This window comes from Montipora foliosa, chromosome 2 (assembly GCF_036669935.1).
Source record: "Montipora foliosa isolate CH-2021 chromosome 2, ASM3666993v2, whole genome shotgun sequence".
In the NCBI taxonomy this organism is placed as follows: Eukaryota; Metazoa; Cnidaria; class Anthozoa; order Scleractinia; family Acroporidae; genus Montipora; species Montipora foliosa.
In genome coordinates this window covers 33538372-33550073 of record NC_090870.1, presented here as the reverse complement: position 1 = coordinate 33550073, position 11702 = coordinate 33538372, and the positions used below count along the sequence as shown (strand labels likewise).

Genomic DNA, 11702 nt, shown 5'->3' with positions numbered 1-11702 from the left:
TTTCCATGAATCCTGTGTTTAGAATAATGGCTTAGATAACCTCTTTAATCAGTCGTTTGAATTGATTGAGGGACTCTGCTTTCCTTAGCTCTAATGGCAAACTGTTCCACAAAACTGCGCCACTAAATAGCTAAAGCTGTTTTTTGTAGAGGTTTGTGCGCGGTTGCGGAACATTTACCTTATTCACAGAGTCTCTCAAACAATAACCAGAATCGCGATGGACAATTTTCGAGCAGAGATACTCAGGTGCTAGTCCCTGTAGGGACTTAAATACCATTGTTGCTCTTTCAATTTGCCTTTGAGAGACTAGGGATTTCCATCTTAAGAGTTCAAATAAATTGTTGACATGAGCGTCATAGTTAGAGTAGGTCAAGACACGGGCTGCTCTAGCTCTGTTTTGTAGTTTTTGCAGTTTTTCCTGCAAAGTTACTCACAGTTCCCCCAAACAATATTGCAGTAGTTGAAATGAGGTTGTACTAGGGCCTGATAAATAGAATGTAAGGTCCCATAGGGTACAAGATGCCTGTTTTCACTCACGTGATCAGTAACCTTGTTTTTCCTCCGAAACAAAAGAAAACGTTTAAGTGATGGAGCTCAATTCCCGGAGTCGTCACATGAAAACACTCTATAGCCGCGAAACGCCAAAGTTATTGAGAGGATCACGCGTGTCGATTGACGCCCAAGTTGGTGCGGAGTGGATGAAGATGAAGGACCCCATGAAGATCTGAACGAGCATGAAATGAGTGAGAAGCTAGTGACTCTGATAAAGGCCATCAAGAATTTGATAAATGTAGTGACGAAGTCAGTGCAGATGACAACAATTCCCAGAGCCAGCAAGATGAATTAGGCAACTTCGTTCCCAGGGCTTTTTCCCTAAAGGGAACGAGGTTGATGAATTAGGGACATCGACGAATTGTCTCTTTGGTGCAACGTCGCGATATGGAAGGGCGGTGCCCAGTGGGGGGGGGAAGGGGGGGGGGGGGAGGAAAAGACTAGGATAGGATAGGATAGGATAGGAGGATAGGATAACTTTATTTAGACACGGTAAACTCATCAGTCGCAACTATAAAAACCTAATTAATTACCAGAATTATTACAAATTATACAACGACTACAGCTACATTATTCAAAATTGTTCTAAGTAATCAATAAATATAACTATAATATTAAATGACAAAATAAAAACCTGCTTTACATGAGTGCCGTGTATAGAATTGTAGATTAACTTGATGAAAAGAAACGCTCGCAGCCAGCCCGGAACGCTCTAAGGGAGTCATCCTGCCTCAATTCGATTGATATATTATTATAAAGAACTGCTCCAGTGTAGCTGAAGCTATTTTTCATATAGTTTGTGTGTGGCTGTGGGATAGCTAGTTTGCCCTCTGTGTCCCTTAAGGAGTAACTGGAGACGCTACTACGGTCAACAAATTTAGAACTATGGTAATCGGGAGTAAGACCATTAAGCGACTTATAAACCATCACAGCCTTACGGATTGTTCGTTGAGAATCAAGTTTTATCCATCCAAGTTTTTGGATAAGGTTATCAGCGTTGGCATCATAGTTCGAGTAAGTGAGTATACGCGCAGCGCGATTTTGAAGTTTTGTAAGTTTACTGGCTAGGGTTTTGCCGCAACATCCCCAGACAGAATCGCAGTAATCAAAGTGAGGCTGTACTAAAGACATGAAGATTGATCGGAGAGTCTCATGTGGAACGAAAGACCTCACTCTCTTCAACGCTCCAATACCAGACGCGATTTTCTTACATAAAGTCTCAACATGAACATTCCAAGATAAAGTCTGATCAATATGAACACCTAGAGATTTCAGTAATGAGCTGCTGCAGGCTGTAAACGTCAGCGATGCTAGAGAGTAGATTTGCGTTATGGTCCAATTGAGGAGCAGCTAAGTTGCAGTTCAGATCGCCCAAAACATAGAACTCAACATTCTCCGCGTCAATTTTACCTATAAGCGATTCGAAATAACTAAAGATCTCAACTGAAGAGTCAGGCGGCCTATACCAGGTTACCACGAGAAAAGGCTTTGATCTCGGTTTGCGGATTTCTATACAAAGATTTTCCAGTTGGTGAATACTCAAATCAGATCGCAAAGTATAACTAATGTTCGAGCGAACAAAGAAACAAACACCACCGCCAAAGCGGCCATTTGTTTTCCTGTCACGGCGAATAATTTCATAGCCAGGAATGTAATAAAACATCACTGTCCTTAACCGAGTCGTCAAGCCTGGTCTCGTTAATTGATAGAACATCAACGGGCGTGTCTGCGAGCAAGATTCTCAGTTCGTCGATATGTTTCACCAAACTGGCGACATTCAAATTAGCTAGTTTGAATCCACGACTGGAGGGTAAAATGGGAGAGATAAAATCATCAATCCGAGACTCACACTGCACTTCACAAGCACTAGAGATTCAAATATTATCAATATGAGTTAAAAAGTTACTGGACAAAATGCTCACCCCTTTTCTATTTAAATGAAGTCCACTCGCATTAAGACACGAAGAGTCAATGTTGATGTGAGGAAGGAAACCCCATCTTCGATTGGAGCAGAACCTTTTGAGCAACTTGTTAATTTCAGTAGCCTTTTTCCACAGTTCATCTTCCTTCCGGACACAAATAGCAGAAATAGAGACAAGAGTCTCCGGCGAGTCACTTTCAATCTGGTCCGCCAAGTTCACAATACTCTCAGCAATTTGTTGTGGTGTTTGGATCGACAGCAGGTCATTTGTACCGACATGTAGAATCAAGCTTTCTGGACATTTCCTGGTTATTGGCTTTAGGTAATCTTCCATGTCAGATGTGGTTGCGCCGGAAAAAGATTTCACTACAACCTTGTTGGATCTAGAAAGTTTCCATCCTCGTACATTTTGCACTATGCTGTCGCCACAAACAACTGTGACAGGTTTTCTATCCGCTCTGGCAAAATGGCTCTCTTTTATCGAGGTTGCTTCTTCTGCATTTTTCGAACTCCTTCTTGCGTTAGCAGAATTTGTAGGCTGGCGCAGCTTTGATGACCTAGTGGAGTTCTTTTGCGTTATTCCTTTGGGTTTGTTTTTCGATCGTTTACCTCGAGAGCTTCTTTCGTGGTTTCCATTCATTATCATTGATTTCCCAGGAGATTCTTGTTGGTCATCAGCAGCGCATTCAGTGTTCTTTTGCGTTGTTCCTTTGGGTTTGTTTTTCGATCGTTTACCTCGAGAGCTTCTTTCGTGGTTTCCATTCATTATCATTGATTTCCCAGGAGATTCTTGTTGGTCATCAGCAGCGCATTCAGTCGAAAAAAGGGGGAGGGATGCTCGTCGTCTCGCTTAGGGGTGTAAATTTCGGATTTTGGCCTCACTTAGGGTGTTTTGGGCAAAACGCAATCATATGTAGCCGTGAAAATCTCCTTAGGGTTGCGCGCGAAGACATATAAAAGTGTATATTTACACTTTCCAATCTCCAAACTGTCGGGTCTTAGTTATCAAATAGGAATGTTCAATTAGCAGAATTAGAGAGTTTGTTGGAGGTTTCCAGAGCTATAGCCTTTTGCGATTGCAAAATTGAAATTTTAGAGAGGACTTGTGTGCAAGTTAACTTGGCTCCATTACCAGCTGCTTTACGGAAAATGAGCCCACAAAGTCCGGGCTCGAGAGAGCGGCAGAAATAAAGCCTATGATTTTAGCAGATACTAAAAGATATGAAGGCTTTAGACAAGTCTGACATCCACAAATACTTTGATGAAATAAAGTGTTAGCGTAGTTTGCTCTGTATGCCGCACTTGTCACCATTGTATCGGTTTTTTGACGGTTTTCGGTTTTGGCCAAATTTTTTTGCGGTTTTGCGGTTTTGGATGATTTTTTCTTCGGTTTTGCGGTTTCTAATACACCCCAGAGTCCCCCTCATAAACTTGTAGACTTTAAATGTAATTATAAGCAAACACTGCCACCACCCCACACAGCATGCAGCACTGACTCGAAGTGGACAAGTTCGTTGGTAGACTGTCATTTACAGATGTCAAACAGCGCTCGTGACTGTACCATTAGGGAGTGGATAGCCATCGGAAGTGAACTGGTTTCCCTTTCAACTTGTCTTTACAAAACCACATTTACATTTCCAAGTATCTTTTCGTTAGAGCCGATTAGTTGAAAAATCTGGGAAACACTACTGTTCTGGCAAGCAAAATATTTGCTTCCGGTCCGCCGTCCGCGTCTGAAAAACGTCGCGTGCTTATAAGCTCCCTATCAAAGATTTTACAGTGAGGACGCTCGAACCATGAACACTTGATATTTGTTTGAACATATTTTTAGTGACTATAGAATGTGGGCTCGTCCTTTTGACAAGAGTATTTAATGTTTTTACACTTACAAAATGCTATGCATGTAACACTATACATCATAAGAAGAGCCTTTATTTCTTAGTCGTCGAAAAAAACAATGTACACGAAAATGTCAAGTGTTCACGGTTCAAGTGTCCTTACTGTAATACCTAGTCACTTCTTTGCATATGAATGGCGTGTATTGTTATAGGCCTCGTTCTTTTAAACGGTGCCGCTACATGAACACAAATGGTGGCAGGGTATTCTGCAGTTACTCCTTTGTGACCCTCTGTCTCTTTGCTTATCGTTTTTGATCATAAGTAACAATCTTTACATGCAAGAGAAGAAATCCAGTTTTACATGTAAACATTAATGACCGTATTCTAAATAGATATCGACGAATGCTTGGTCAACAATGGTGGTTGCAGTCACGACTGTTAAAATTATCCTGGATCATTTTACTATGGATGTCCAGACGAAACAACTATGGCCGAAAATAATTTAACATGTATTGGTGAGTGAGGGAAGCAGTACAACAGTGACTAATGAAATAAGCCTCCAAACATTTTTTTTGTTACGACTCTTACTAGACTTTTTTTTAGAGTCCGACCGCCTGAATACTTCAGTTTTACGTTACATCGGTCGCTCGTTTTCGTGCGAAAGCACCTTAATTTTAAGAAACAGTTTTAAATGTATAACAAAGGCAAAGCTAATTCTGTTGCCTTCGACTGTAAAAGGAGATCTTCAATGATGTTTTGAGTTGTTTGGCTTTCTTCGCATTTAATCATCAACTTTACGATCTTCAGGTGCAGCAGGAGTTGCGTGAGCGCGAAAAGAAAGAGAAGAGAATTAAGTGGCAAAAAGCACACAGAAACACTTTCTTTCGACTGGTCCGATAGAGTTCAAGAAAATAGAGGCGGCACTGGTAACGAATTTAAGATTAAATGAGAATGTTATGAAACAGTGGGTGAATTGAACACATGAATTGCTCACTGCAAATGTTCTTTGACGCATCTACAGCTGGCGGCATGATCATTTGACATGATGCAATCGCTTCACAAGTCTCCTCATGCACGGACTAATATGGATGCAAAAGCAAAATACCGCGATTGGTCAACTCCTGGAAACAGGCGTTAACGATTTGCAAAAAAAAAAGAGGTTTCTGCGCCTTCACTTTTGAATGAATGGCCTTTTGTTGCAACAAGGATAATAAAGATATGTTGAAAATAGCATTTTACACGATTTTAATGTGAATCTCCGTAAAAATGAACCTCTATTCCGTGTATTCCTATGCCAGAATACGGTCAATCGAACGCACCCTTAATGGCCTAGCTGTCACTACACGGAATTATAGTCTCCCACGGCTCACTTGTAGGGCATTGGGCCGAACTTGTAATCGGAAGGTCATAGCTTCGATTCTTGTCCGAGTACCCCCAAGTCTGCCAAAAATGCATCTCTTCATTCCTTTACCAGGGATAACGTTTACCGTCTTCTTCGCTACAATCGCGAGAAATTTCTTGTTCAGTGAGTGGTCGTGATAATCTGATGTGATAGCCATACGTTCCATTTCCAACGTGTGTCCACTCTTCATTTCCCACATCTTCTGTCTAATTCTTCTTGGAACAGAACGAGAGGTGGAGGTTGGGAAGACGTTACCCATTGCAGCTGTAAGAAATTTGAATTTCCCCGGCACTGAGGGAAAATTTGGCTGATCAATAAGGATCGGGAAAAATTGATTGGGAACTGAAGAAATAATAAAATTGTAAAAACCAATCGCTCAAGAAAGGAACCTGAAAAGAAACCACTAGCCAATTTCCAATGACACATGAAGATAGAAAGCAGAGAACAGACTAATTTATACACCAGACTCAGTTTGGCTACCACTTATGGAAAATTTCGTGACTCCGATGAGGCAGCGTTATTAGTTATTAAAAATTCAGATTTCTAAAAACATTGGAAGGAAATGGTAAAAGTATAACAGAAACATGTTAAAAATATCATTGACTGCGTTTTTTTCTGGAATAACTGGGTCTTGTATTTTGCACTGCCTTTCTACAAAAGTATAGTACCGAAGTATGCGAACAAAACAAGGAGATTCATAATGAAAGGGTGCTCGGGATTTCCCTACAAGAATCATTACTATGGAAACGGTCGCAAACAGTGTATTTTACTTTTTTTTTGCTTGCGAAAGCCGGTAAAGTCATAATTTGATTCGCCCCATTCCCAGATGCGGTGCTTACACAAGGCCACTTCGGAAAATACCATAATACTCTTTGTTTGTCACCTCAAATTTTGCGTATGCATTGATTACAATTTCTCTTGGGACTTCCAATGGTCCCAAGAGAAAACAAAAACAATGCTTATGCAAAATTTTGGGGGACAAACAAAAGAGTAGTATGGTATTTTCCGAAGTGACCTATTCAGAGACGGCGATGCAGTGCCTAATCGAGAAGGGGAGACCAGAACCAAGGATCTCTCCCATTATAGGGCATATATGGTGTCGTTATACAGTTCGCATCCCAGCGACCTCTTGTTTTTTCTTCGTGGAGCCCAACCAAGAGCAACAATAACAATTAAATCTTGGGTTGACAAGAAAGGTTTTTACTTCGTGTAAATGAGAAAATATATCCTACAAGTGCAGAATAGTTACGACTTATAATATAGAACGCAGCATTGCTGCAAGACGAACTGGATACGGCACATGGTGCAAACGTCACATATCACTCCCAATATGAGATACATTTTCTACCATACAGTTTAAAAGTTACGATTGCTTCTTACATGTTCTGTCAAAACAGAATCTTAATTGTATGAAAGTAGCTCTCTAGTTATCTTGGATACTTTTAAGACAACAGCTATATCTATTAGTGTTAAAATTACCTGCATCAAAAGTTCCTTATTTAAGTGCAAGAAGAAATACAGAAAATCCAAATGTAGGGTCAAAGTGACAGGAAACTGATACATAAAAAAAAATCATTAATTTTTTCCCTTAAATCTATTAATCAGCTTTTCAGCCAGTTTTGGATTTACGGGCTGTTACCTGCTGTTTGTTTGGAGGGTGGGAGGGGGAGCGACAATGTCCTGCATTTCTCGAATGTCCAAAGAATTTTGACCTCCATTGAAGCCTTCCACGAAAATAGTGTACACATTTGCTTTGGTACGAACAAAAATACAGTAATGTAATCGTCCTCTTCTGCACAGTGCCTAACAATCACGTACGTAGAAGAAAAAAAAAACGTTGCGACGAATTTATTCACTCCGCAAAAAGTTTAACAAAAATTTGAATTGTCAGCACAGCAAGATAAAGCTTACATTAATGGAGTGCAAAGCACACACCAAACACACACTCTTATTTCTTTGTCACTTTTTGTCAGTTTTGGCGTTCATATTGTTTGGATTGTTCACTTTTCTAAGACTTACACCGTACCTCAGTTTTACGTTCTCCCCGTACTTGTTTGTTTTCAGATGTTATAATTTTTTTGTTTTGTTTTGTTTTTTTCGTTGTTTGCTTTTGGTTTTGGTTTTTGTTTTTTTGTTTTGTTTTGTTTTTTTTTTTTGGATCTTTTCTTTTCTTTTTGTTTCTTTTTTCTGCTTCTCAAACAAACAAACTTGAACAATTACCACAAATTTCTATGTTGGCCACAACGGCTTCATCCTTGTGGCTCCAAGGCCAGCAAAATAATGCTCATTTGAAGCAAGTTCTGCGACGCCGAGTATGTCATTGTCACAGATACATTATGTTTCTATCCTTAAGAAACTAGGGAAATACCTTCCAACCAAGGTTGATGGTTGGGAAGCCTAAATCCAGAACCCGAAGCAAAAAAGCAGGTGTGACATGCATTGTAGAGAGTTTTCACTCACGTGATCAGTAACCTAATACGTTTGCATGATAACAGAGCTCAATTCCCGAAGGATTAGTTGAGGACAGCAACACGGCCGCCTTTCCTTTTTTTAGGGACACCACGACGCCATGACGTCACGTGAAAGCACTCTAAACGTACGTTACACGACCGTTTCAGAGTTTGTTTGCTGTGACCTGTAGAAATCTATTATATTATTTACAATATCATTCCTGCTTATATCGTGGATTGCTTGGACAAATGCCCTCAAGGATATCACATTCTCCTCCGTGCGCAAGACACTCAGCAACGCATTAGTTGGGCTACCTCCCTCCCTCACATCTTCGCGTCTCAGAAGATCAAGTTGTGACGTAGACACACCGAGCTTTCGACCAACGTGGTACCAGTTTTTGCTGTGAGGCTTGTTGGCATCCAAACCACAGATAAACTCCTCAACGTCGTAAGGAATGTTTTCGATTTTCACATCTGAACAAAAAATATTGAATTATAAAAAAGTTGAGGTTTAACACCGTATTAACCAAGAAACAAGTAAATTTTTCTTGTTGGTTGTGAGTTTCTATCTTATCTGACTGTACACCTGTTTTTCCAGCACTCAACAAATTCCTCTTTTGTGTCTTAATCTGCTTACAGGTGTGTACGAGGCCTCATTCACCCTTTTAATTAGTTATTAAAGATTCTGAATGGTTTTTCTGTTGGTGTTCACACCAAAAAATTTCTACTCGCTAAAAGTTCAGTTCACTCCTGTCACTCAACAATCAAAGCAAACTGATAGATGGTCCATCTGAGTCTGAGCTTGCTCCAGCTCACAATGAGTGAAGCAATTCCAAAAGAAAGTGGGACCTATTTGACAGAAAAAGAGGAAACTCTTCTTTTTCTTGCATTTTTCTGCATCACTCCCACTCAAACATTTTTTTTTTCTTTCGTATTCCACCTAGGTTTGCACCTCTTGAGTACATTCCTCCAATGAAAAATCCAATGCTTAGATTGGTTGAATGGTAAAATATGCATACAAATAATTATGAATACCACTATGCACCTAATTAGAGGGCATACACGCCCAATTTTGTCATAAAACACAAAGTGTCCCTTTAGGTCTAAGCCTTTGCTGCATATTTCCAACAAGAAGGCAAGGGTAAAGTTGGCGTTATTTTTAAGCCTGGGGTAAATACAGCCTTTTACCACAATTCCTTGTAATCTCGCAATCTGATTAGCTTATTTGCCATTGTCGATAAGAGTCTAGACAACCCTGCTTGTGTCGTGCTTGCGTCAATTTGTCACACAATGTAATTAACAAATAGATTCCATGTCACTGATGTTCTTACCACATTTTGGCGTCTTCTGTGATCTATTACTGAACAGATGATGGCAACATGGAATCTAGTTGTTTTTTATCATAAATAAATAAACTTTATTCCCATAAAAGCTGATGGTGACGTCAATCGTGCCTTGGTCCTCTAATAGATCATAGGCAAGACCCAATCAAAATGCAAGGATAATTAACAATTATTCCATAAGCGCGCGTTGGATATGAGATGGTAAATAGCCAACGAGGTGCGTAGCGCCGAGTTGGCTATAACCAGTCTCATATCCAACAAGCGCGAATGGAATAATTGTTTTATTAAATTCCTTCAACTCAAAAAATTTGGAAGTACGAAATACGAGCGGAAAAAGCGAGCAAATCCGAGCGAAATCGAAAAAAAACTTGATGAGAACTGATGCGATGTTGTGTAATACCTTGTTGTCAGACAGACGCAGGCTCATCACAAAAACATTTCTTGCCTTTTCGCGTACTTCTAAACGTCGGAATTGATCCAAACTTTCCACAAAAAAAGTTTTTTTTCTCCTTTTTGTCTTTATTCTAAGAGAAATTTGGCATTCCGACGAAAACATTTTTAGTTTAGCAACGCTTAACGCAATCATTTACCATATAAGGTTAAACCAAGGTATATGAGCTGATAACCGAGATTGAGTGAACCAATCAGAGCACGCGAAATGCATTATCTGAGGTTGAGAATTTAATAACTTGGGTTATTATATAATAAACAATCAGAAACACTCATTTTGGGAAACAAACCAGTCATATTGCGAGAAAGTTATAGACAACGCTTGCTCTCTCTCTGTGTCATGATTTTGGTCATGCTCTGAAATAAGCACTTTCTTTGGCATTGAATATTGGCACAGTGGTAAAGATAAATTGACACATTTTGACAACTATGATGATGAATATCGTGGTCGATAAGAGTACAGACAACGCTGAATCCCCTTTCGATTTGTTTAGTTTATCCTTACTTTAGGAGAAGAATTTGGTGGACACTTAGGTCGTGTTCTATTGGGATCAACCGTTTCAACTGCGACCAGTTTAGGTTAAAGTGGTTGAGGTTTTCCAGTAGAACACTTTTCCAACCGTTTTGCGGTTGAAACCGTGACGGTAACTCCTGGAAATAGTTATTACCAGACTTCTCAGCGTTTACAAGTTGAGGGAAAGCAACACGGCAGGAGCTTGCCGCCAACGTTAAATGGCCTGCGTAAACTACAGCGGTCGCTGCCAATGCTGTTTCAACCGTTTCCACCTAACCCTAACCCTAACCCTAAACCAAACCAACCGAAAACTGTTTTTTCTGACTAGGACACTAAAAAACCCCAACCAACCCAACCAACTAAAAACCGTTGATCCCAATAGAACATGACCTTTGTGACGTTAATTGTCAGTATTCTTAGAAAGTGATGCTGAAATTGGAAAGAAGACCAAGGGGACACTTTGTGATGCTTATTAAAATCTGCGTGCATCCAGTTACTGGGCATTTCGCAGGACGTATTTGATGAACATGCATTATTTGAATACAAGCATGACAGCATATTGGAAACAAACAAGATCTAAGAAGAGAACTTAACATTTAGTCCTTCAAGGAATCAAATCCAATCAACGACTCACATTAAGGAAACAAAAAATCAACATCCAAAGTACTTATAGGTTGTTTAATTTAATAGTGTACCTTGTATTGTTGAGTGAATTTTTTGTAGAGAAACTGAAAAATCAGACAGCTCAATCAGAGACTAGGCAGTTATATTTTACAGGTTACAAGCCACAGGTCAGGTTTACAGGACCTTGTCTTAACATCGCTAAAATAACCCTAACCACTTTACTAATGTAACCTAATAGATGAAAATGATAGTTCTTAGGCCTAGGGTTAGCATTAGTTAAAGTGGTACTATGATCAAAGAATCATTTCCTTTTTTTCTTCAGATTTTGAAAGCGTGTTCGCTTAACACATAACTGGCAAAATTTTGAACTTTGAGTTTTATCCAAAGGCTGTTTATTTTGAGTGTAAGTTTTGGATTTCATGGTCCGCCATTACTCACGTTCAAAACTGGCCGATTGGACCTCAGAGGGTTGGATCTAGAGAAAATGACGTCATTTACTCACTAGCTTAAAATTCCAGGTGTAAACGCAATTTATTATATATGCAAAACACGGGTTGAAAAGTCTGAAAGCTCGAAACTCCCGTGCTGCATATTAATTAGGCCGCGTA

At 39.7% G+C, this 11702-nt stretch overlaps 1 protein-coding gene across 1 annotated transcript in view; it reads right to left on the bottom strand.

Moving 5' to 3' along the window:
- Positions 1–7833: 7833 nt before the first annotated feature.
- Positions 7834–11702, bottom strand: part of LOC137990719 (uncharacterized) — a 9802-nt gene continuing 5933 nt past the window's right edge. The window contains exon 4 of the mRNA XM_068835836.1: positions 7834–8637. Within this exon, the coding sequence (XP_068691937.1) occupies positions 8315–8637 (323 nt within the window). The 3' untranslated portion in view covers positions 7834–8314. The remainder of the gene's footprint in view (positions 8638–11702) is intronic.